Source organism: Pteronotus mesoamericanus, unplaced genomic scaffold (assembly GCF_021234165.1).
Source record: "Pteronotus mesoamericanus isolate MK-2021 breed Mesoamerican mustached bat unplaced genomic scaffold, CSHL_Meso_final contig_24, whole genome shotgun sequence".
Taxonomy (NCBI): Eukaryota; Metazoa; Chordata; class Mammalia; order Chiroptera; family Mormoopidae; genus Pteronotus; species Pteronotus mesoamericanus.
In genome coordinates, this window is record NW_026555100.1 from 5,152,242 (window position 1) to 5,179,600 (window position 27,359).

General features: G+C 38.1%; 2 protein-coding genes across 5 annotated transcripts in view; one reads left to right on the forward strand and one right to left on the reverse strand.

Moving 5' to 3' along the window:
• The window catches only part of ADK (adenosine kinase), a 581,730-nt gene extending 573,982 nt beyond the window's left edge, over window positions 1–7,748 (reverse strand). Inside the window, exon 1 of the mRNA XM_054572534.1 lies at window positions 7,629–7,748. Within this exon, the coding sequence (XP_054428509.1) occupies window positions 7,629–7,690 (62 nt within the window). The 5' untranslated portion in view covers window positions 7,691–7,748. The remainder of the gene's footprint in view (window positions 1–7,628) is intronic.
• A 148-nt stretch (window positions 7,749–7,896) lies between these two features.
• On the forward strand, window positions 7,897–25,987 carry AP3M1 (adaptor related protein complex 3 subunit mu 1). 4 transcript variants are annotated; one of them, XM_054572542.1, is made up of 9 exons: window positions 7,897–8,037; window positions 16,637–16,912; window positions 17,590–17,761; window positions 19,723–19,860; window positions 20,792–20,877; window positions 21,539–21,672; window positions 22,548–22,755; window positions 24,034–24,178; window positions 24,589–25,987. In XM_054572542.1, exons 2-9 carry the CDS (start codon window positions 16,640–16,642, stop codon window positions 24,687–24,689), a joined length of 1,257 nt encoding a protein of 418 aa, XP_054428517.1. In that variant the 5' UTR covers window positions 7,897–8,037; window positions 16,637–16,639; the 3' UTR covers window positions 24,690–25,987. The 4 variants fall into 4 exon arrangements, with proteins under 4 accessions (XP_054428517.1, XP_054428516.1, XP_054428518.1 ...); XM_054572541.1 differs by having other exon boundaries at window positions 7,917–8,232; XM_054572543.1 differs by lacking the exon at window positions 7,897–8,037 and adding an exon at window positions 8,296–8,970.
• The last annotated feature ends 1,372 nt before the right edge of the window (window positions 25,988–27,359 follow it).

Genomic DNA, 27,359 nt, shown 5'->3' on the forward strand with positions numbered 1-27,359 from the left:
ACTTCAATAACTCCATTTTTTTTCTTTTCCATAGCCATTTACTTCGCATCTACCTATTTTTGATTCATAACATGTTGTTTCTTAACGGCTATTCTCTTACCTTCTTAAACACCTTTAAAATACTTAGTTATTTTTAAATTGTCCTAATAACTTGGTTAGATTTTGAGTGAGTTTCTCCCCTGGTGTTTGTGTTTACTTTCTAAGTAATGGTCTTCCGCATATGTTTGCAGGCTCAGACCTTCCCTTCCTTTTTCCTGAGGTAGGCACCCCCTCCTCCAGACCCCAACACCCAGGCCCCAAACTCAGTGCTCTTGTAGTAGGTGATAGTGGAGACATTACAGTTCCCAAGGCTGAGCCATCTGGCAGCTCAGCCACTTGTGTCACCACCTCAGGCCCACAGCTTTTTAAAGCAACAGCCTGAAGCAGAGGATTTCAGCCTTCTTTTCATCCAGCCCCCAACCCAGCTCCCAGTTTCATTCAGAATATCTATTGGGTTGGCCAAAAAATCTGTTTAGGTTTTTTCCATAAAATAAAAGACACATTTTTTTTCATTTTCAGCAATAACTTCATTGATTTGGATATTTTGAGTGTGCAGGTTCTCTTCCACTATTGACTTCTAGTGCGTAGAGGCCAGGGGTGCCGCTAAGTATCTTCTAACACACAAGACGGCCCCATAACAAAGAATTATTTGGCCAAAATGTCAATAGTACCAAGAAAAATTGCAAACCCTTTTTGACGCGTTCAATCAGTCACAGCACTTTCTCCATATACTGCACAAATCTTTTCTGAGTTTCAGTTGTGTTTTTACCTTTCTTGATATAATAAAGCATAATATACAAAAAATGTTGCATATTTTCTTCTATCTTCAATATGTCAATACACAAAAATTGACCAATTTTGGTAAGTTTTTTCTGAATGCACACTGATGTGACAGCTGTCACAATACAATCTAATAAATTTGTTTCGAATGAAGTTAAAGACAATTAAGCACTGCTACAACCATTGTACAGAAAAAAACGCAATGGACTTTTTTCCCCTGCACAGTTATTTCAACCAGCTCCTGAATCCAGAGTCTAACAGCGTATTTCCTTTCCATTTTAGCCCCCGGAGATATTTACCTGTTCTTGGGTATACCTACATCTTTTCATTTTCTTTTTAAATTTGTAATTGCTGCATTTGGAGCAGTGGGGAGCCAAAACCAGAAAAACAGTACCATAATCATAACAGCTAACATTTACTGAAGACTTACTATGTGCCAATTTTATAACCATTTTCTCTTGAAATCCTCTCAACAATCTTTTGACACAGACATTATTACTGTATCCATTTCTTTGGTAAGAAAGCAGAGGCATGGAATTAGTAAGTAATCTTTCTAAGATTACCAGTTAATAAGAACCAAGAGTCAAACCAAATGTCTGAGTCCAGAGACTATTCTCTTAACCACTGCTTTACTGGTTTCCATCCTGACCAGAAAGCTCTTTATAATTTTGATTTTCTCTTTAAAAAAGAAATAAAAGATTTTACCTATTTTTAGAAAGAAGAAAGGGAGGGAGAAAGAGAGGAAGAGAAACATCGATGTGAGAGAGAACCACCAATCAGCTACCTCTCATGTGTGCCCCAAATGGGGACCAAACCCACAACCTGGGCATGTGCCCTGACCAGGAATCAAATCCAAGACCTTTTGCTTTGTGGGACAATGCCCAACCAACTGAGCCACACTGGTCAGGGCAGATTCTCTCTCTCTCTCTCTTTTTTTTTGTTTTCCTACTTAGCTGTGAACATTCTGTACACAGGCAGGCTTTTAATTAACGGGAAGTAGAGCCGTGTTCCAGGTAGAAAGTGGCATATCAGCCTCATGTTTTATTTAACCTGGACCTAAACCTGAAATCAGAAACATAGATTTTAACACCTCCCTTTTTCTTAGATTCCTTCCCTCTTCCCCTGGGCTCCAAGAACCTCATGCTTGCGCTTAGATACCCAAGATCATCCTTTCAGGCAGGCTTTCTTCCTCTGGCTCTCCATCACCCTCAATGTGACCTTGTCCAGGAAAGGATCTATCTAAGGAATTCATACAAAATACCTCAGGAGACTTTTGTTTTCCATTTTCCTTCACAGTCCATAGCCTAAATCTTAAAGGATTAAATTTGTGGATATAAGTGAAAACGTGCAATATCATCCGAAAAGAGGCAAATTTAATTTTAGGTTGCATTATTTAAAATATAAGATCTAGAAAAGTGAAGGTTATCAGTCCTACCTTATGCTATGCTGATAATTCATTCAAATGAAGATCAGGCACTGTGCAATAACACACGAATAACACACAATCATCCTTTCTCTTTTTCAATCTGCATATATTCTCTCATTTAATCCTCACAACAGACCACTCCAAGAACTGTATGCTCATTTTATAAATAATCTTCCAGAGAATTTTCTGAAAGAGAAATGTGTTTTAGAAGGGGTTACAGAAGTTGTTGCTTGGTCACCTAAGATACTCACAGATGATTTTTCCTAGGTTTATTATGCAATTTTAAAATGCAGGGTTTTTAATGAGTCATCCATGGAAGTGACATAGTTAGCAAGCAATGATTTGAGAAAAGCTCAATATTTGCTAATTGGAAAATTATAATTTATTTCCTTTTTAATATTATCATCATCACCTAGAATAATGTTTAATTGCTAATATCAGAGAATTTATTATTACGGCTCTCAGGATTAAATCCTTTCTAACATCAGCTTCTGAGCTTACAAATATTTGCTACGATGAATAAGCGGAGCTATACCTGAAAAAGATTAGGTAGAACTTGAGACTGGAGGTAGAGAGACTAAGTTAGGAAGCCATTACAAATTCCAAGCAAGATAAAACCTAAACTTGAGTTGTGGCAGCAGAAATTGAAAAGAAAAGGCATTTACAAAGCATTACTGAAGAAGACCAACTTTGATAATTCTATGTGGATGGAAAAATGAATCAAGTTATCTAGGTTCCAAATTTTGGGAGAAAGTTAGTGTTGCCATTAACAGATACTGGAACCATGGATGAAGGTGCAGATTAAGTCAACAGGTGGATTTATTTTGATATATATGACTTTGAAGTGCCAGCAAGCCACTCAGAAGGAGATATTCAGCAAAGAGTAAAATTAGGGCCTAAGTCCTGGCTGGTGTGGCTCAGTGGACTGAGTGCTGGGCTGCAAACCAAAGGGTTGCTAGTTCAATTCCCAGTCAGGGCGGATGCCTGGGTTGCAGGCCAGGTCCCCAGAAGGGGATGTGAGAATGCAACCACACATTGTTTCTCTCTCTTTCTCCCTCCTTTCCCCTTCTCTAACAATAGGTAAATAAAATCTTTAAAATAAATAAAATAAAACTAGGATCTTAAACTGGAAAAACTAGAAAAATCACACATGTGAAATCATTCAATACAAAGCCTGGACTCCATACACCTTCTACTATATATCCCAAAGAGGCAGCTCTCTCCCATTTCTACCTGGAAATAAACTTTCCTATAATGCCAGCCACCCTACTTCACACCTGATTCACTCCTTATCATCCTTCAGAATCCTTAGATATCATTTTCCCAAACCCCACTTATTTACACCAGGAGGATGGAAGCTGGGTCTTACCTCTCTTTATGTAAGTAGCTAATGTTTAGCGCCATGCTAAAAATAGCAGTCACTTAAAATACTGATTGAAAGAATAGACTTTGGCACGTGCTGAACAAGCCTTGGAAGAAACTGCATCCTCTGAGCAGTGACCACTAAAGAAATGAACTTAGATAAGATTTCCAAAGGAGAGAAAAGGAAACTAAGAGGTCCGTAATATAAGTAATCACAGTGGAACACCTTAATCTAGAGAGCAGTTCCCAAAAATGCTTCTTGACTTCTTTCAGCCCTAAATACCTCAACTATGACATAGGGATCATTATTCATACCTCACAGGTTGCTGGGAAGAATAAATTAATTAGCATACAAAAAGCACCTGGTATCCTGTCTTGCACTCAATTAATGTTTGGTCCCTTTTGTGCCTCCAAACCAATGTAAAATCCAGTTAGAACCTGCTTATTTCTCTGCAACTGCAGTTGTAACCGGGCACAGCCAGGGCCCCCCCGAAAGGGTATTTGTAACAGGGTCCAGAGATTGGGGTGTCCAAGAAAAATATATTCTCCCCACCCCAGGGCAGGCCGCCATGGGGGATGGGAGCCTTGAGCAAGGTCATTGAGAGTCATTTTGTCTGTCAATAACAAGATAGCTTCAGTCCTCAGACGCAAAGAGGGTTATTTTGCATATCACCAAAACTAATCAGGAAGGTTTCAAAGACTTAATAGGGAATGTACCTGGGAGGGAGGAGAGACAGGGACCTGCAGGAGAGACAAAGGGACACAGACTCTGGGGAACAGTGTGAAGACCATGCGGGAAGAAAGAGGGGAGAAAGGACTCTTGCTAGTGGGCCAAGAGAAGGTGCCACATGGTTATGGATTAAGAGCTGGAGATCGCGGCGAAGCAGTGGATGGTGCTGAGAACCGCGAGAGCCCTGCCTAGCCGAGCCCCGGACTTCTGTTCTTTTTCTTCTGAAGGACGGTACCCCTGACTGGCCTAACTGGGCAAAAGCGGGAAGGCAGGACGGTGTGTATGTGCTGGTGGTTGTTTTGAAGGGATTTTGAGGTTTAAGGATGACATTTAGCCATTAATCAAACCTGTATAACTTTTGAATAAATAGTTCCTTTCCTTTTCACCAAACTCTGCCATTGAGAGCCATAATTCCAAGGGTGGCGGGCAAAGGACTCACAACCGAGGGATCCCGGGGAAGGAGGGTGACGCTGTTTCGGTAATAGCATCTGGGCATCCCCCCCGCACAGGTCCTTTTGTTCAGTAACACAGTGACTATGCCCTGAAAAGCAATCCAGCTTAGAAAAATAATGGCTATTTGGGAAAGGGAGGGTAGACTTGTCAGCTGCTCTCCCTAAAGCATCATTTGTTCAATCTCAACACTATTGTCAAACCTGGCTGGATAATTCTTTGTTGTAGACGGCTTCCCACTATAGGGTTTTAGCAGCATCCATGAACTCCACCCACTGGGTGCCAGTAGCATCTCCGACCAAAAGTGACTCCAGACATTGCCAAATGTGCCCCAGTCGAAAACCGCTATTCCAGAGTTAACTGAGATTCTCACAAAGGCCTCAATCCTTCCCCTGATTATCTACAAATATCTCTCATAAATGTATTCCCCACTGAATGATCTATACATTAAACTATGCTTAGGCTTTATAAGTCATCTTCCTTAAAAGTTAAGCAAAACTGGTAGCTAGACCCTGAACTATCAAACAAGTCATCATAGATAATGTATGTAGTCTAACCACTCAGTGCATTATCACACTGTGACCCTTAAAGCCAAACTAATATAATAAAAGTAGGAGCTGCCAATCCCAAAAGGTCTTTACACAAAATTAAGAGATTTGTCCCAGTACTAAAGTGTCTAACTTTTTAACTTCAAGTCTACAGATGCCACTAAGCATAAAATGAGTTTTGGTTGCCTAGGGAATTTTCCAAGTTTGAAATAGACACTAATGACATACAAAATACTTTAAAATATATATTTAAGAATTATTTTGTATCATATGCCCACATACTGCAGCAACATAAGTTATGTATATTAACAACAACAACAAAAAACACCAGAAACAATAGCAGAGAAACAAAACTGAGTTAACAATTCACTAGGGTTTTTGGATAAATTGCTTGATGTTAGTAAGTATGGCATGGTAATTGAGAGTACAGACTTGGAATCAGTCTACCTGGACTGAAATCCCAACCTCTTTATTTACTAGGTAGGTGACTTTGATAAATTACTTTACTTCTCTATGGTTGTTTCCTCCTCAGTAGAATGGAGATAATTACAGTATCTGGTAGGATTGTTGCAGGACTGATGAGTTAAAATAGGTAAAGTGCTGAAAGAGTGCCTAGCACAAACACACAAGTATTAAACATCATTTATTATTAGTTTTAATGATGCATAAGAAGACAGAAGTATACCTTAGGTGGCTTATAAAAGTAAGCACAGTAAAGTCAAACAAGCTACTAATTACTTCATTGGGCATCAATTTCCTCATCTGTAATATAGGAAACCACTTTGAAAATGATGAGTTTAAGGGAAAATCTTTGGGCAGTATGTTTACAATGGTAGTAGGGAAAAATTCCATCTCTCTTCCAGTTTGGTAAAGGAAACTTTGTGGAGGAGGTACCTTTTAAGGAAGTATTCTAATAATGGGCAGATTAGGGAAAGGACACGCCTTGCAGATCTGTGCTGTTACAAGGTAAGTCTGACTCAAAAGCCCTTGCTTTACTCCTATGATTATCAACCTCTTTCATCTTATGACACACACAAACTAATTATTAAAATTCTGCAGCACACCAAAAAATCTATCTTTTCCTATATGACAAAAAATAGGTATAATTTTGATTCATTCACACCAGACGGCTGTGTTTGACAATCTAAAGGATAAGAGGTTAGTGCCCCTGACTAGCCTGGTATTGCATGTTTTAAAAATTCTGCAGCACATCAGGTGGGCACATGGATTGAAATCACTGCTTTCCTCTGTAGTTTGAAAGCTTAAAGTATAAATAGAACATCCTGAATTGTTTTAAAGTTTATTTTCTTTGTACAGGGTAGAAACACTAGCCGTTTGAATGCAGCAGAAATACATTAAAGGCACTGGCAGGGATTTGGGCCCCAGACCTGTTTTCAATTTTGAATGATTCATTTTTTTTGGAGGTAAAGAAGGGTGGTGTTGAAAGAAATGACATTTGTCTTGTATAATCAGGAGTGTCCCAATAGTTTTAAATCAATTCGATATGTTTATTTTTAGTTAGAAAAATCACTGCCTTCCAACAAACATTTCAAAATCATCAAGGACTGTGCACGCTGCACTTTATACTTATTAATATTTCACAATTTCCTGTAAATAAAAGTTGCAACATCAATCACACGTGAGGCAGGTGTTGGGCGCAGAACTGTTCCCACTACTTCCAAAAGGTACAAAAAAGAAAAAAAAACAGCCTTTCCTATCCACTCTGCTGAAAGCCTCCCCGGCAAAGTCCAGGAGGCGGGGTCTGGGTTCCGGGCCCGTCGCAAAAATGCCAGCATTCAGACAGTGCAAGAATAGGTAGGTCAAGTCGCCCCTCCACACTTTACAAAAAATCCCCAAGAATTCTTTTTATGCCTCAGAGCAAGACAGTCGCTGGGCCTCCTCCTCGTTATCCGCCAGGAAACTGGGTCTTGCCGTGTGTGACTTCGCGCCCATTCGGTCCTCCGGCGTCTCACCAGCCCAGCCCAGGAAAAGATTCCCACGTGGCGTCGCCAGCACGCCTCCCGCCGGCTCGCCCCGCCCCCATCAGAGTGGCGGCACTCTGATTGGCCAAGGGCGGCCGGAACTGCTCCCGAGAGACGGCGACTCCGCCAAATTGGGCGGGCACCGGCGAGAGGTTGCAGCCACGTGGGCAGCTCTCCGAAGAGCAAAACTTGCGCGTTTGCCCCACTCCGGCAGCGAAGACACTACCTAGCGCCGGGACCGTGCAATCACACAAAGGCTCTGGTTAGAGGCAGGCACCATCACCCTCTACCCTACGCAGGGTAGTGCTCACCTCAGCGCTTGAGGCGCCTCCAGCTTCAGCTTCTTGGGCTTCGGCTCCTGAGCAGCGGCCATCTTCGCGCTCCCACCACCTTAGGATCCTGCGTGCGCCCCACCCCTTCGGCCCTTTGGCCCCTCCCCCGGCTCATGTTACCGCCTCCGTCTTTACGAACCCCTCCCGGCCCGACTCCTCCCGGTTCTTGTCTCTCCCACCCACTGTCATTGGCTCTACGTCTCAGGCCCACCCATTAGCCAATACACAGCCCCTTCCTGACCCCGCCTCCCAGTATAGGGATACCCTTCTCCCCCTCCTGATTGCTTTTAGCCTGCGGTGGAGCGCCTGAGTCGAGATAACAAGAAACGGTCTCATTCTTTTAAATTCTGAGTGATCGGAAAGATTTGGATCCTAAATCTCAAAAGATGTATGTCTTCTCTTTCAATGTCTTCCTGCTTATTTAATCTTTCAAAATCTGTAGACCTAGTTGATTTCTTTGAAGCTGTTAGTCTGGCAATCTACCGGGCACTCCAACTGCGGGGTCCTCAAGGCCTTCTCAGCGGCCTCCGTCTCGGTTGGGAGAGGACCCGGCGCCGAACCTCTGACAGGCCCAGGTGTCGGGGTGAGTGTGACGGGGCGGGGGGGAGTCTGCGGTCTGGGGACAGCTCCAAAACTGGGGAGTAGGCTGAATATCCTGGACTGCGGGAGCATCTCCAGTGCTGTGGGTCGGGACTGCGCCTCGTTCCGGGCCTTCCGCGCTTTCTTGACAGCGGGGCCGGAAGGGAGAGGTGCACCTGCTGCCCTGTGTTCTCAGGCCCGAGAGGTTCAAGCTTGTTGGGGTCCCTCTCCGTCCTCTGGCGCAGGAAGAAGGTCTTAGCACCCACAGTGAGCTGGAGTACCGAAGACTTGGACCTCAGCCCCAGGCTTCTGCTTTGGAGAGCAAAACCCTTGACTGGCCTGAGCGCACGTCCTGTTATGTTAGAGGGTGGCGCCTGGATGAGCCTGGTGTGGGGAATACAGTGAGAAGGGTGTTGCAGCTGGAAGAGAGATGACAGGAATTCAAACTGAGGAGGTGGCAATGAGTATGGAAAAGTGATGAAGAATGTGGTTAGTTGGACTTGGTAGATTTGTATCGAACCCGAAGCCGAAACGTATAGCCTACATGATTAAGAAGGTGGTGCCAATGTAAAATTAGGAGACCTCACATGAGGAGGAAGAATTTTGTGGAACTTGAGATATACCGAGTTTGAAACAGTGGTGTAGGTGAAGACGATAAAAAGATAAAAAGAAAAAAGCATGGGAAGTAAACGGGAAGGAAACTTTCAAGGTGAGAACCGAAACAGAAGTTTCATATAATAGGGTAAGAAGTATTTGTTTTGTTGAGGGGAATGTTATTAAGATCATGAAATGCTGCAAGGGTCAAAGGAATAATTTGGAGTCTGAGAATAGGTTGTAGGATTTGATGATTAGGAAGTAATTGGGCCATTTGACAGAGCTGCTTTAATAAATTCCGTTACTGAAAGGAGAGCCTGCAGGTGTAGACTTAAGCCTTCATCATTTGGAGCATGAAGCAAAAGATTATTGAGGATGGCAAGGTTTCTAAAGTATGAGGTTTGTTTTTAGGAATACAAGACACATTATGCTTTGGTGCAGAAAGCACGTAAACAGTACAACATTAAAGATTCACAATTACAAGTAGAAGGATTAGTTTTGGAAAGAGAGGAGGACACTTTCACTTGAAACCATAGGAACAGTGGAGAAATAAGATAATGAAGAATTACTCAAAACTTACATATCTTTAGTAGGAAAGCTGTCTTAGGGTTTTTACAGTGTTTCTAAACATTCCATTGGAGTTTCCTGCAGACTAGATATTTTTAAGTTGCTCAATAGTATCTCAGTTCATGGGTCGCAAATGGTATTTGTAAAGAAGAGGAATTCTGTCTCCATCTAGAAATCACCTTCCTTCCTATTACACAGAGAAAATAAAAGCCATCATCTTCTGCAACCAAATATACAAACCTTCTTCTCTTTTGTTTAAAGAGGAAAAAGTGTCCCTTCTCTTAATGGAAAACAAATCTTTTCACCTAGTTGAAAAATACTGTCCATCCTCTTCTACCTTCCAGGGTCTACTTGTTTTCAGTTATTCTCTGAATAATGTCATCAGCCTTTCCCCGTCTGCCCACACCTTTTCTTTACAATTTAAAAATATTCTTCCTTGCCTTTATGAACTACACCCATTTATTTTCCTGGTTTTTTATATCCTTCAGAGCTAGTTCTTGAATGTATCATCTACTCTCCTTATCTCTGTTTTTCCCACTTCTTACTATTTGTTTCTGAGCCCACTGCAGTATATCTAGTTTCCAGCATTCTACTAAACTATCACTGAAACTGCTTTTACTAAGATCATCAATGTCCTCCGTGTGTTAAAATTACATGTTCTCAGTAGGGACAAAAACTGCCATTTGGAAGGCAAAAAAAAAAAAAAAAACAACAACTCTTTATATATAAAGCACAGATATATTTATAATACATAGAGAGGTATATAGATATATATTCTGTGGTACTGAAATTTTCTAGGGGAGTCTGAAAAGGTCCCATTAGCAGGTAATAATGAAAAGTTCAGAAACACTATTAAATCAACACATTTTAAGTTCTTGTAGCTTGAACTATTAGTGCCATTTAAAATGTTTAATACTCCATTCTTCTGAAAACACACTAACACACACTAATTACTGAAAACCATTACCCTCCCTGTTTCTTCTTATCTTTCAACCAAATCTTTTTTGAGGCATACTTCCTTGACCCAGCTGCTACTCAAATGTTGGGAGTTCCTTCCACAGGCTCTCTTCTATGCACACTCTCTCTTTGTAATTTTATTCTCCTTATAATTCCCATCAACAAAAAATCGTGATTACTTACACATCTCTCTCCAACTCAGCTTGTCTCTGAACCGTAGTCTTTTGAATATATGCATTTGGGTCAAATACAGTCAGAATTGGGTCAGATTATACAGAGCTAGGGTTAAATGCCTCATTTTTCCATCTCATACTCCCCTCTGCCTCCTCCCCAACTTTTGTTCAAACTGAAATATTTCTCTTATCTTTTCATTTTACTCCATCCCTGCTGTGAACATTCTAGTTCAGGTCACCACCATAACTCATCTCTCAACTGGGGTTACAATATCCAGCTTCCCTGTTACGCACTTCCCACAGTGCACATCTTTCCTAAAACTGTAAATGGGATTTCAGGAACCCCCTGTGTAAAATAATAAAAGTAATTTTATATTGCCCTGAGAACAAAGTGAACCAATCTCTGCTTATCTCCTCAAGTCGCATCTCACCATTTCCCTCCATCTTCTAACGTTGCTAAGTTTGTACTGGATTTCTTTGTCTTGTGTTCCCTGTCACCTCAAAGCCTTGCGAATTTTTATAGCACACTGTATTTCCCCTATCATAATAGGAATTACATCTTACTGCATTAAGTTTTTTGTGGAGTTTTGGGTTTTTTTGGAGGGAGGGGAGTTGTTTCTTTGTTTTTGCCTTTGTTGAACTCTTAATCACTGTGAGTTCAGGGACTCTATTTTGTTCACCCTATCCACTCGTTGCTTAATACATAAAACATCTTCAAAACTACTTGTTGAATGAATAAGTGGTCAAAATATTGGCTGAGAATCGGGTGAGCCAGATTATTTTCTGGTCTCATTCTCTCATCTTGAATATCCCTTTCTCGCCTCCCATTGCCTTCACTCTGTTATATATAGAAGGAATGCATTTTCTTTTTTATCTTCCAAGGATATTTTGACTTATAATTTCATTGCTTATGAATCATCAGGATGAGTGTATTCAACATTTGGTAAAGGGGATTTATTAAGTATTTAAGCTGCAGTCAAAGCTCTGATGGATCTGTGTCTGAAGACAGTTTCTCAAGGGGCTTTAAAATAACAGAGAATTCTGTTTGCTGACTCAAAAGTCACTAAGAACAAAAAGACAGCTGTGGTGGTGCTGAGTGTGTAGCTTTCCCAGTAAGTTTATTAAAATAATAAAAGAAATAATTGCAGCTACTAAAGGTTATGTAGCTAAAGAAACAGGCTGCATGTGGTATTTATTTGTTATATGCGTTAGGCCCTTGGTCATAATATGGATAGAAGAAATGAGCTCTCTTTTCCTGTAATAGAAGGTTAAGATGGGTTTTAAAGCTAAGCACTGATGAAAGCTACAGGTGTTATGCTTTCATCTCAGCACTAAGAATAAGAACAATAAATCCAGATGGCTGGTTTAACTTACTGTAGTCTTCTGAGACCTGAACTACTGCCAATGAAAACAAGTTTGGTGGAAACTTTTCCTGGAAAGAATTTTTCACCAGCTTAAAAAGATGAGTAGGAATCTGGCTCCTAAAAATAAAGAAACTACGAAGTCACTTGCTTAGAGAAAAGTAGCTCTTTTAGGGTATAATGTGGCGGTGCAGTACCACAGATATGTGGGAACTATTCCTTTATAAGATGCATGGTCAAAGAAGAGAACATATGTTACCTCTTTTAAATATAATTTCTGCTCTAAATAATTTATTAGAACACATTTTGGCTTCTAACTAAAGAAAAAGCATCCCCTTTAACTTCCTCTTAATTATAAGCTTCAAGAGCACATTTGCTCCCAGTTCAATATGGTAACCACTAATTACATAGAATTTAAATTAATTAAAATTAAAACTTCAGTACATAAGTTGCATTACCCACTTTTCAGGTGTTCAATAGCCATGTGATTAGTGGCCACTGTATTGGACAGGACAAGATAGAGGGCATGTCCATCATTGCAGGAAATCCTTGGGACAGTATTTCTTTGTGTTTCTGATAATTAATCTCTAAGAGGCAGGTAAGAACGGGAGCTCAGGATTCAGCTGAATCTGGGCTTGACTCCTAGCTCTGGTACTTAAGGTATGATGTTAGATAATTGACTTACCTTTTCTGACACTTTCTTGTCATATATGTAAAATAGGGGTAAAAGCAATATTTATAGCATTGAGTTGTGTAGATTACATGTGTTAACTATAGGTAAAATGCCTAGCATAATGTCTGGTCCACAGTAAGTACTCAGTATATTTGAGATATTATTAATTCACTTATCCTTAACCCTTTGAATGGAGTTATAAATTAATTTTTTCAAAGGATGCCACATTTAAAAGCTGGCTCACCTGAAGTGCTCAAATCTGGTTCTCATTGAGTTAGTTCATTACAATGTTCTGCTGTAAACCACATTGTATTTTAGGTGAAGATTTTATCTTAAGAAAAATTATCATAATACAGATTTAGTTGCAAATCTTACTGCTGGATATCCTGTTTCATCTAGGGAAAAAAAAGTATCAGCAGAGGTTATAAGGTCAGTTAAAGTTGTTAGGTTGATATAGCAAGTCTATGTATTCCAATGGCAGTATTTTAAACCCAAACAGAAATAAAAGGCTGACACAAAGCTAACCTACTAAACAAAGCATCTGACAAGGTAAAGTTGAAAATTTAACAGGTTTCAGGTATTATATTTTTATTGATTTTTATTGTACTTTTTTCTATTACCATTTAGTCCCTTTACACCCTCTTGTCCCCGGTTATCAACACACTGTTGTCCATGTCCATGAGTCCTTTTTCCTTTTTGCTCAATCCCTCCACCCACTAACTTCCCCTCCTTAGCTGTCATCCTGCTCTCTATGAGTAAAGTCCACAAATGAGTAAAATCTTACGGTACTTGTCTTTCTCTGACTGGTTTATTTCAGTTAGCATAATGTTCTCCAGGCCCATTCATACTGTCACAAAGGGTAAAGTTTTCATTTTTTACCTGGTTTTAGATATTAATCTGGAAAAATTTAGTAGGTCCAAAGCCTGAGGTATTGTGGTTTATTGCTGCCAGCCTGTGTTGATAAGCTAAACAGATATGGCTTTGAACAAAGAAACATTTATTGTTTCTAATAAGGAGGAACCCTAAACTGTTAAAAGCATTCATAACTTTATTAATATGATAATTATTAAAACACATCTTAGTAATTAGTATTATTAACTTGATAACTATTGAATATAGATAAAATAGGAAGGGAAAATCATCATCAGATGGTCTTTAAATGTCAGCTGCTCATAAAAAAAATGACTTCCTCTAAAAAGAACTGGTCGAGTTGATCTCATGTTTTTCTATGTAAACAGAATTGAATGAATCCATTTATAGAAATTCTTACTTTTCTCTTTGAAATTTATCTTCATTCATAGAAACTGTCTTCATAGTTTTTTAATTCTCTTTTCTTAGACTACACTTACCATACAGTGCTATAGTTTTAAATGAATGGACCATTATACTAAACACCTGATATTCATGTTATCCATATATAAGAAAGGAAAATGTTAAATAATTGAACTTTTCCCCAGTGTCTTTCTTTCATATTTCAATGTGGACCTTTTTATTTGAAGCGTAACTGACCCTCAGAAAAGGATACAACTCATAACAAAGTCCAATGAATTATCACAAAATTATCACAACTTGTAACCATCACCTAGATCAAGAAATAGAACATTATCAGCACCTTAGAACACCACCCCATGCCCTTCTCAGTTATGACCCCCGCTTTCCTCCATAAACCATTTGATTTTTCAAACATAGATTTGTTTTACCTGTTCTAGAACTTCATATAAATAAAATCATACTGTGTGTATTGTTTTGTGTCTGGTGTTCAATATTAAAGGATTTTTCCATATTTGTTTCATGTATCAATAGTTTATTCATTTTCACTGCTTTTATTTCATTTTCTAATACACTACAATTAATTTTCCCTTTGTACTATTAATAAACATTTGAGTTGTCACAGGTTTTCACTATTACAAATGTATGTTTTTGGTACATATTTGTACACATTTCTGTTTAATCCAGCTGGGAGGGGGTTAATGTGTCACAAGGTATTAAGAATACTCTTTTAAAATTGAGATGTAATTCACACATCATAAGGCTCACCATTTTAAAATGTATAATTTCATAGTTTTTAGTATATTCACAAAGTAGTATAACTGTCATCTCCATATACAGCAGAGTTTATCACCTCAAAAAAATAATGTCAAACCCATAACCAGTAACTCCCTATTCCTCCCCCTCCACCCAGCCCCTGGCAGGTACTAATCTACTTTCTGTCTCTCTGGATTTGCCGATTCTGGACATTTCATATAAATGTATTCATACAATAAGTGACCTTTTATGTTTGGCTTTTTTTCCTCAGCATAATGTTTTCAAGCATATTAGTACTTCATTCCTTTTTATGGCCAAATAATATTCCATTGTTTGTATATTTATTATTTATCCATTCATCAGTTGATAAGCATTTGAGTTGTTTCCACTCTTTGATACTTATGAATAATGCTGCTAGAAAACATGTGTGGAAATGTTTCCAGTCCTCATGATACATACCTAGCAGTAGAATTGCTAAGTCATTTGGTAATTCTGTCTTTAACTGTTTGAAGAACAAACTGTTCTACATCAGCTGTACCATTTTACATTCTTACCAGCAGTGTATGAGGGTTCCTTTTTTGCTAATGTCCTTTGAAGCACAAAAGTTTCTGATAAAAGTCTAGGTAATCTGTTTTTTCTTTCGTTGCTTGTTCTTTTGGTGTCATATCTAAAAAACATTGTCTTATCAGGGTCATGAAGACTTATGCATATGTTTTTTTCAAAGCATTTTATAGTTTTACCTCTTATATTTGGGACTTTGGTACATTTTGTGTTAACTTTTGCATATTGTGAGGTAGAAGTCGACTTCATTTTTCATATATGACAGTCCAGCTGTCACAGCATCATTTGTTAAAAAGACTATTCTCTCCTCTAGTTGAATGGCTTTGGCACTGCTGTAAAAAATTAATTGACCATATATGTAAGGGCTAATTTCAAAACTCCCAATTCTATTCCATTGGCCTATACTCTGTCCTCGTGCCAGTACATAGTACATTTGTAGTAAGTTTTGAAATCAGGAAGTATGACCCCTCCAAATTTGTTCTTCTTTTTCAAGATTGTTTTAGCTCCTCTTGGTCTCTTTCATTTCCTTATGAATTTTAGGATCAGACTGTCAGTTTCCACAAAAAAAGGAAGGCATTTTAATAAGGATTGCATTGAATCTGTAGATCAGTTTGGGGAGTAATGCCTTCGTAACAATATTACATTATAGTCCATAAACATGAATTGTCTTTCCATTTTTTAGGTCTTTTTAATTTCAACAATATTTTATAGTATTCAGTGTACAAGTCTTGTACTTTTTTTGTTCAATTTAATCCTCAGTATTTTGATCTTTTTGATGCTCTTCTAAACAGAATTTCCTCAATTTTATTTTTAGATTATTCATTGCTACTATGTAGCAGCACAATTGATTTTTAATATTACTATTGTATCCTGTAACCTTGCTGAACTCATTTATTAGCGCTCTGTGTGTGTGTGTGTGTGTGTGTGTGTGTGTGTGTGTTAGATTTACTTCTTTTCCAATTTGGAAGCCTTTGGTTTCATTTTTCTTGCTTAATTGCCCTGGCCAGAACCTCCAGTATAATTTTGATTGGAAGTGGTAAGAGTGAACATTATTGCTTGTTCTCGATACTAAAGGGAAAGCTTTTAATCTTTAACCATTAAATATGACATTAGCTATGGAATTTTCCTAGGTACTTTTTTCAGGTTGAAGAAGTTCCTTTTTGTTACTAGTTTGTTAAGTGTTTTTATCATTAAAGTGTTGGGTTTTGCCAAGTGATTTCCTGTACTTTTTGAAATGATTATATTTTTGTCTTTTATGAATACTGTATATTAAATTAATTTTCATATGTTGAACCACCTGTGCACTCTTGGAATAAATACTGCTTGGTCAGGGATATTGCTGGATTCAGTTGCTAGTATTTTGTTTAGAAATCTTGTTTCTATATTCTTAAATGATAATGGTCTGTAGTTTCTTATATTGCCTTTTCTGGTTTTGGTGTCGGGATGATACAAGGATATTTTTGATGTATACTAAATTTAAACTTTTTTTCCCACCAGAAAATGATCCACAGTCTATTTCTCATAAATTGTTCCGGTGACATATTTCTAGAGAAGCACTGGAAGAGTGTTGTGAGTCAGTCTGTCTGTGATTATTTCTTTGAAGCTCAAGAGAAAGCTGCTGATGTTGAAAATGTACCACCTGTCATTTCAACACCTCACCACTACCTCATCAGTATCTACAGGGATAAGCTCTTCTTCGTGTCTGTCATACAGACTGAAGTGCCACCTCTCTTTGTAATTGAGTTCCTGCATCGAGTTGCTGACACATTTCAGGTTGGTTATCCATCATATCTTTTGCACTTTAATTACCCAAGTTAGTTGGAGGTCGGACACATTATTGTATTTTTTAAATACCCAGCTTTTGATGTGTTGTCTGTCCTACTGCATCTCTCTCTCTTCTTTTCAACTAAGCATTAAGTTCATAAACACCTTTATGCAGGGTATACAGTAGCACACGTGACTGTTCCATTTACTGTTTTAGGAAAAAGAGCAATCTCATGGGCATTATAGCCTTTTTTTTTACATTTATTACAAATTATGTCATTACGAAACAACTGTGCTTTCCACATATACAACTCTGAGGAGTCCCAAGATTTGTATTGGTCATGAAATCTTCTAATGTTCACATTTTATTATTTTCTCTTGTTTTGTTAAATGTGCCAAATAATTTAAAATTAATCTGTGTGTTTTGGGGTACCTAATTAGTACAAAGAAAGTTTATAGTTCATTAATGTTTCAATATATTTTCTGGCATAATATGTAAATAGGAATTCAATCTAAAAAAAACCAAGAGAATATTGAGGAATGGTATATAGAATTATTGAGGAATTTTTTTCCCTGTGTTTTACATTAATTGAATTATGCAACTGTAAGTTTATCCTTCAGAACAGAAAGTATTTAGCAAGCCTTTCTTCATTTTCCATTGTGCAATGTTATATACATTTTGTTAGGACTACTTTGGTGAGTGTTCAGAGGCTGCAATTAAGGATAATGTGGTCATAGTATATGAGCTTTTGGAAGAAATGTTAGACAATGGATTTCCACTGGCTACTGAATCTAACATTTTGAAAGAACTGATTAAACCACCAACAATTCTACGTTCTGTCGTCAACTCTATTACAGGTAAGGTGAAAACATACTTTATTAGAAATTGAACAATTAAAACTTTGTGGACAACTCAACACCATTTCTTATGATCTAGCAGATTCTTAAGATAGTCCAGTTTGGACAGAATTAAAGTTAGTGATAATTTTTAAATGGATGTATATTTCTTTTCATGGAAAGAGGCTGGGTCTTAAATAATAAAGAACTTTTTGATTATTACTCTTTGTATAGGTTTTTCTACAAAACCACAATAACATTATTACTGTTATTTAACACTAAATAATAAGACCGAATAAATGATCCCAGTTAGTCTTAAAGTAGCCAATATCATGATGGATGTTAACTAAACTTATTGTGGTAATCATTTTGCAATATATACATAAATCACTACATTGTATACCTTAAATTTAACACAATGTTATGTGTCAGTTGTAACTCAATAAAGCTGGGAAAAATAAAAATTAAAAAAAGTACTATAAAACTAGCATTATGCTGCTACCCTATAATTGCTAGAGTATAGAAAATTTAAGACTCCACCACAGAGTACATACTATCTCCTCCAACCTTTGTTTTGTATATGCAAAAGATGTTATTTTAAAAAAAAGAAACAGGACCTTAGTCTATTTAAAAGAACTCATGCATTGTGGTCTTTTACTTGTGTTATAAGCTTCCAATTTTTGTTTAATTTTTCAGTAGTACTAGAAATTAGGTACACCAGAAGACAATATTCTTTTGAAAATTTAAGGCCTTCTAGAGAACGATTTCTATGAAATGTTATATGCCATTCCAGCTATACCATCCACCATTGTAAATGCTTCTCCAAGTGCACTGATCTTAAAAAAAAAAAAAAAAATGGGAAGTGAGAGGCCTATAAGAAATGATCATTCCATAGCTCATATTCATCCTCTATACAAGACTGAGTTGTCAGAAGTTCAAGGAAGATAAGATAGAGTATCTGTGCTTCTTCCTAAAACTTACACTGTAGATGGGAGACTGGAAAAAAATTAAATCATTTTTTTATTTACTTATTTTTAAAGGGGAAGTGGGGGAAGAAAGAGAGGGAGAGAAACATCAATGTGTGGTTGCCTCTCGCATACCCACCAGTGGAGACCTGGCCCGCAACCCAGGCATGTGCCCTGACCAAGAATCAAACCAGAAACCCCTTGGTTTGCAGGCTGGCTGGTGCTCAGTCCACTGAGCCACACCAGCCAGGGCGAGGGGAAATTAAAATACATAAGTAACAGTGTAAGCTTTTTAAAAGCAATTTCACACTTTATAGTGAGTGTAGTCACACTGAAAAGTGTTGTTATTGTTAAGTGTATACTACTTTTGAATTGTAACTAACCAAAATGGTAACTATTTCACAGTTCAAGGATATATGTTTAGGACAACTGATTTATTTTCAGACCTATGTCAGTTTACCAGGAAATTAGCCAGATATGTAACATTAGCTACATTGCAGCCAGATGGGTATGCTGACCTTAAAATGGAAAAAGTCCAGAGTATGTTCTTCATTCCAGTTACTCCACTGAGGCCTGCTTGGCAGCATCTCATGTAGAATCTAAGCTGAATACCAAAGGACCTAGTTATCAGTCTGTATTCTCAGTGGAGGCATTTTATCGGCAGAAGGTTTTGAAACAACCAGCCTCTTTTTTCATCAATGGCAGCAAGATGAGATTCTGTTGTTGAGCCACTGGAATTAGGTTAGGTTACTGTTAACACACAGGAAGCAAAAGATAAGTAAATGAATTTAACCTGGCTTGGCAGATAGAGGGCCACATGGCCTATTTCTGTCTTCTAGAAATTTGATCATGTTGGTATGGATATGTCTCCAACAACTCTGGAAAGCATCCACAACCTCAATGAAGAAAGACCCAAACATTAAAGAAGCAGCTAAAACATTCATTTATTTTCTGGTAATAGCTTTTCTGATGACCATTTTATACATTAGCTTTGCTTTCTCCTTTTTCGGTTTCTAGGCAGTAGTAACGTTGGGGACACACTCCCCACTGGGCAGCTGTCCAACATCCCTTGGCGCCGGGCAGGGGTAAAGTACACAAATAATGAAGCCTATTTTGATGTCGTTGAAGAAATAGATGCAATTATAGATAAATCAGGTAATTGTGCTCATGTGGTCTTATTTGGGAAAAAAGAGTTTGGCTGACATAAACTGAATAGAAAATTGAAATCCCTTGGCAGAGTGGTTTCAGTGGAAAGGCATTTGTTTTGTAATCGTTTAAAAATCTGTTTATTTTTCCTAGAGATTAAATGTAATTTTCACAAACACTAGTTGAGATCGGCCAAATCTTTGTAAATCAAATTTTATGTTGTCTTACATTAAGCCAATTATTACCCTGTACACCTCTTCCTCTTGCCATTTGTTCATTCTAACAGTTATTGTATACCTACAATCAGCATATTTTTGCTACCACTTTTTGTGCAGTACTTCTAATAAAGACCCCAGTCAAAACAACAGTACTCTATTAGAATCATAAAAAAAGTTTTTAAACTTCTAGTCTAACCCCTCACATTTTATACATAAAGAAGCTAAAGTTCAGAAAGGTTAAGTTATTTACCCAAGGGAACACAGTTGGTGTGAAACTGAGTTATTGTGATTATAGCCAGTATCTTTTCTTCCATGAGCGCCTTTTTCATTATAAAATTCCATTGTACAGAATAATTGTTCCTATTTCTTAAAAGTTAACAGGTAGCTTAGTCAATTTCATGAGAAACTTGCCCTATTTTAAAATTCAGTTAAAAATATTTTAACTTCATTTTCAGCAGTCTTACAATTTTGACTCTATAGAGATATAAACTGGTTTGATTTTCCTTAGAATTATCATATTCCAAACTGGGTTAGGTACACAGGCCATGGCACTAAGTGAAGAAGCTGAGTGTAATGGATCTCGATCCACTGACCTGTTAACAGATGTGCAAAGCTTCAGTAGGTCTGACACCCAGGAGGTATCTCCATTACTTCAGATAGAGTGATAGCTCTAGTAAATACACAGATTCCAATGATGTTATCACCCTTTTTTCTTTCTTTAGGATCTACAGTCTTTGCAGAAATTCAGGGGGTCATCGATGCTTGCATTAAGTTATCCGGAATGCCTGACCTTTCCCTTTCTTTCATGGTAGGTTCTGTCCTGTAGCTCCTTGCATGGCTTAATACATATGAAATACTAAATGAAAAGATAAATAATGAGATACTTTTATATCTTAGATTGCAAAAGAGTATCTCAGAAATATTCCTAGCACAGGTTACCAAGATACTAGCTTACATGGTAAGCATGGCCTTTATGGAAAAGTTAAGACAGGTCTTTGCCTAGGTGTACTAGAAGTAGCACAAATGGCTGGCTGGCTTCTGCAAATCTGCAGCGTTAATTTGACTGAATTATTATTTGTTTTGCTGACATGAAAAGGAATTATCTTTTGCATGATTTTAGAGTTGGCATGACACACTACAAAGGACAATCAAGAAAACTGAGTTCTGGTTCTTTCCTCCCGCCAATTTGTCCTGACCTTGAGTTCTTTGAACCTTAGATTTTTCATCTCTGAAATGGAAATGATACTACTTGCATTTTCTACTTGTTATCAAAATTCTAGTAAAGTAGTGTATATAAAATATTTGCAAACTTTAAATCATTGCGAAACTATGCTTATCAAGGGGTCAAAATAAACCCTTACATGACCACTTTTATCTTTAGGGGACATACTAATTTCTCATAATATCTAAGTTGAGTTGTTAGGTTTATAATGCTCTATGAATATGGCTTTGTTTTGTTTTCCTGGCAGAACCCAAGGCTTCTAGATGATGTCAGCTTCCACCCCTGCATCCGGTTCAAGCGTTGGGAATCTGAAAGAGTCTTGTCATTTATTCCTCCAGATGGAAATTTCCGACTCATATCATATCGTGTCAGCTCACAAAAGTATGTTGATGCATCAACCAGTTACTGCCATCATATATCAAAGCACTGGGTAGAACTAACTTTTCTGTTTCATTCTGACAATTGGATACTTGAATTCACCATTGCTGCCTTTAGCCTTGGTTCACCAGGAGACCCAAGAAGAACTGGTGAACATTTCTAATCAGTGTACCTTGAATCTAAGATTATAGAGTAGTAGTAAATTAGATTGGAGTAAAATATGTACCAGAGAGCAAGTGTTTAGAACTATAACTTGGGCAAAACCATGAACCTGTGCCATAATTTTATTATGGTCTATAGACTTTAGGGCTGACAGAAGGACACAGACCTTCCTGTAGCTCCCCAGGACATTCCCCAACTAACTGGCTTCAACTCACTGTTCTCTGCACTGATGTTTAAATGAATGACTTAGTGTTGTATGTTGTAACTGGTTCATCCCTTGAAAATATCAGTTGTTTAGGTAACATCAGGACAGGACTCAAAAGCAGAGGTTTGAAATGTTGCTTAGCACTTACTACATAGGAACTGCCTTATTTACTTTGCATAATTTTAAATTATCTTTTCTCCTTTTTCTGTGGATCTTAATTCATTTCTTTAAACTAGGGCTATTTGCTACAATTGTTTATACTATAATTAAGCTTCAGATTTCTACCTTGATCTGTATACTTATTTCTCAGAAATGCTATTATTCCTGGTGCTCTACTCACCATGTCCCCACCCCCAGTGCAAATGCAGAATCTGCACTTCTAGGGGTTTAGGGTTTTATATTGAACTAAGAGGCAGAGTAGGATACTCTGGACTGAGGTTTCGAGGTCACTTCCTGAGCTGTCTCATATCATTAATTGTGTGTTTGTGCTTTTGTGTCTTTATCTTTTTAGTCTAGTGGCAATACCAGTGTATGTGAAACATAGCATCAGCTTTAAGGAGAACAGTTCTTGTGGCAGATTTGATATTACAATTGGACCAAAGCAGAATATGGGGAAAACTATTGAAGGAATCACAGTGACAGTTCACATGCCAAAAGTTGTGCTGAATATGAACCTGACACCAACACAAGGCAGCTATACATTTGATCCAGTTACCAAGGTATAGCCACATCAAATCAAGAGTGAGCAAGTGTGTCTGCAACCTTTATGTTGTGATTTGGGGCAAGGGGTAGAGGGAAGGTTTTAGTGTCTTGGTTAAAACAGAAGTTCTTGACGTAATCCTAGAGAGCACACTTTGCTGTGCTTTTGCCAGTGGCCATGGAGGGATACTGCACCTGCTGCTGAGGGGGAGGAACAGAAGAGAGACTCCTTCTATGCCCCTCCAGAGTTTGCACACCTTTACTCCTCCGCTGATAATCCAGGACTCTCATTCTCTAATGAGGAAGAAAGTATAAAAGCTTTTTATGAAGAGAAAAACATTGTGTGGATATAAGGAGATACTATAGTCTATTGTTAAATCCTCTGTAGAAATTGATCATTAAGATCTTTCTCTTCCTTTTTAATTTAAAAGCAATATTTTATACTTTTCCACAGGGGGTGTTAGCTAGGAAAGCAGCTTCCTCACTATACCTAAATGTGCCCCTAGCAGAAGATTTTCAGAGAAACTGTGAAAGATTATTTTCTCTCAGCTTGCTACTTGGGTCAAAAATATTCTTTTCATCAGCAGAGTCATTGAACTGCCTGGTAAATGAAAAGGCGTATTTTTAAATAAAATCATAGAATGTTAAAATCACCTGATCCACACCTGAGGATTCAAAGAACCTCCCCAGAGACCACACAGGGCTGAGAAGTAAAGGGGAGCCTCAGATCCCTGGCCCTTCACTCCAGCTTCACTTTCTCATCTATTATTGAGTTCCATACTAAAGATTTCATTTGAACAAAGGGTTCCATAACTAAAAGGTTAAAGATAGCAATTTAGGTCAGTCTTCTCATTTTACAGAAAAATAAACTCAGGCTCAGACAAAAACAGTGAAGGTGGAATGGTGGACAGAACATTGAAATCGGAGAGGCTTAGGTTCAAATTTTAACCTTGTCACAAACTAGCAGAGTGATCTTAAGCAAGTCATTTGACCTCTGAGCCTTAATTTCCTCATTTGTAAAAAGAACATAAAATCTACATCACAGGCTTCTCAGGTAGTAGTAGCACAGTGCTGTAACTGTATCCAAAAGTAAATGTTCACCTAATACTGGCTCTCTACTGACTCTCCATTCAAAGTCACAGAACTAACTAGTGGTCAACTCAGTGAAGATCCTAGGTCTCTTGTTTCTAAGACACTGTGCCTAATCTTGTACAAAAGTTTATGGTGTCTTTTAACCTTGTCTTTGACCATTTTATTAAATGGTTCAGATTGGTTTTTCTTTTTCATGTCTTTTTAAGGTACTGACATGGGATGTGGGAAAAATTACTCCACAAAAGCTCCCAAGTCTTAAAGGACTGGTAAATTTACAATCGGGAGCACCCAAGCCAGAGGAGAATCCAAGCCTCAACATACAGTTCAAGATCCAGCAGCTTGCTATTTCAGGTAAGGACAAACTTGACTTGCGTTTAAGGGCAATTGAGTTCTGCTGAGTTCAACTACTGACTACAAGGAGCTTGGAAGGCTGGTAATATCCCCTCTCTAGAAAGAGCAACAGCTCCCATTTGCCCTTTACCCCAACCCTGATTAAAGCACCAAAGGAGTCATTTTTTCAGAAAATATAATTACCCTTAAAAGATACTCCTTGCCCACATGAGAATGAGAATCTGAACTAAAATCATACCCCAACAATGCTGTAGTTTGTGGATGCTAGAAGGGACGTTGTTTCCAGCTGGTGGAAGGGACACTGGTCAATGTGAGATTTACTGTGTAATGCTCAGTGTTAAACAAACATATTGGTTGGTATGACCAGGATAATAATATCTTCTCTTCCTTGCCTATTCGTTTTGACACAGGCTTAAAAGTAAACCGCCTGGACATGTATGGGGAGAAATATAAGCCATTTAAAGGAGTCAAATATGTAACAAAAGCTGGAAAATTCCAAGTGAGGACATGAGAAGAGGCCAAAATTCCTCAAGATCTGTTTGTTTTCTAAGTGTCATTATAGTTTATTACTATTAGGTACAAAGTGGGTGGGATAAAAGCATTTGTGTGGAGCTACACACCGCTAACAAAGTTGCTTAGTAATCAATGTAGGGGTCTCAAGGCGCTTCTTAAGCTAAGGTAACTTTTGAATAACTTAGCTTATTTTGTATCTTTTCAATTAGAAAACTTTGAAGATCTCCACAGGGTGGGCACCAGCTGGAGGTTGCACATTGTAATAGTAAAGGCAGAAGGCTACAGTCATAACCTCTCCTAAAACAAGTGACCTGATCTCAGCCAGCAGCTGTCTTAATCTGTAATGTGATGTGTCAAGTGCAGCCAAATATCACACCTAATCTTAGCCATCCCAAATCAGCATATGTCCCAACAGGAAATTCCCACCACCCCCAAGAAGTTTACAAAAAACCTGCCTCTTCAAGTGTTTGCCTTATTCAGCTTTTCACATGTGCCATTAAGCAAGCACTGTAGCAAAAGCCACTTCCACATGGCCCTGGCAGGGAGCACTGCTGCTCCATGCTCCATGCTCCATTCTCACTGTACTTGGTATTGTATTTTTTATAAATAAGATTTTTATGTAAAGTTCAGATTTTGATTTAGAGGGACCATGCTGCAATAAGTACCATCTCAGTTTTGCACCATTGGTTCGGCTGTTAGCACAGGAAAAATCATTGGTATCAAAGGGGCAAATGCTTTATTAAGATAATATAAGGGAACACTACTGCTTTTCGGAAGTTATTGCAAGCTGTCTGAGATTTTAAATAAAGTAGTAAAAGAAGAATGTAAATGAACCTTTACCATCTTCATGTTTTTTAAAGCTTATCCAACACCAATTAAACCATAGATAGCCTAAAGGCCTCATGCTGTATAGTTCAACAAAAGGAAGAAAATATGCCTGTCCCACTATCATCTTTTATCCTTTTTTTAAAACTTTTTAAATTGAATTTATTGGGGTGACATTGTTTAATAAAGTATATAGGTTTCAGGTATACAATTCTATAACATCATGTGTATATTGTATTGTGTGCTCACCACCCCAAGTCAAGTTTCCTTCCATCACCATTTATTCCCCCTGTACCCTCTTGTATCTCCCCCTACCCTCCTTTCCCTCTGGTAATCACCATACTGTTGTCTGTGTCTGTATATTCTTGTTCTCAAGGGCTTGAATTTGCCTATATCACTTGTCTTCAAGGGGAACTCCCTTTTCATATTGTGTGCTTCTCAAAACTATACTCAATAGATTCCTTCCCAAAACTATTATTGTAATTGTCACTGGAGTACCTAAATGTCTCTACTGCACTTACAAAGTACATAGAAGTACATTATAGTGAGTCAGAAACATAATGCTCAGTAACACTGTTGAAACCGTGTGGTCATCCTGGTTGGCTGTCAGTCTAGAGTTGTAGTTCACTCAACTTCATTGGCCTAGAAATTGTTTTGTCCAGTTATTTTGCCTTATTAGACATAATGAATGGGGAAAGGCTAAAAGTTAAGATAGAAATGCTTGTTCTTGTTTCCTTCTTGTTCTTATTTATGCTATTAGGTTTCTTCTCCTTATAACTCCATTTTCATTCTTCTCAGCTTTTAACTTCCTTTCCTGTGTGTAAAAGATAGGCTTCACACTCAACCCATTCTTCCGGCAAGAACTAGTGGTTGGTGTTGGTACAGGAAGCCCCGTGTGGAGCAGCATTCTGGCCTGTGGCTGGCTAGGGCACCCCGCCTGCCTTTCATCTATTGGAAAGGTCACCCTCTGCAACTTTGAAATTTCTAGGGTAACCAATATCAGCTTGGCATCTAAAATCAAGGTATTGCCAAATATTTATTCCCTTTGCTTAAGGTTAGTTACCCGATTCAACTTTTTTTAATGTTTTACAGTGTTCATACCTCAAAAGAACAATCAGTACATTTGCTTTTCTTTTTGCCTAATTCCTAATCAGCCATCTGTACTCACACTGTCCACTTTTCTTTGTGTGTTGTCTTCTCTCTTATATACAAGCAGATTGTATGCCAAGAGTCCCTTGCCCCTAAGCAATTCCTGCAAAAACTTTCAAGTAGACTATTTCCTTTTACAATTAAATTATTGTATTTATTGATTTGATTGAACCCAGTAAACCCTTTCTCTAGCTCTGGCTATACTGTCAATAAAAAGATGAAAGCAACAAGTTGATTTTTTAGCTCGACTGTTAATTGAGTGTCCTCAAATAGGTATGCCTTGTGTCAGAGCAAGCGCAACATGATCAGATTTTGTTCTGTATTATACAAGGTTTGAAGGTTGCTACCACACACTTCCAAGTGCTTCTCTCTTCACCTCAGTATGTTAACAGTCATGTATACATTCTCTAACCATCACTCTTTGGCCACAGACCGATCAAAGTTTCCTCTCCCTTAATAACAAAGATTCATTCATATTCTGGAGTATTGGGATATTTTTCAAGCACCGAATTCTAGCTAATCCCAGGATGGCCCTGTTTTCTGAATTCTTAAAGGGGTGTATCTCAAGAGCAAATGAAGTATATGCTCATTTTCTGTGTAAGGCAGTCACCATCATTTTATTTAAAGGGACTTCATGTGATGGTTTATTCCTTAAGTGGTGCTAGAGAAGAGCTTTTGGAAGATGCTTGTCATA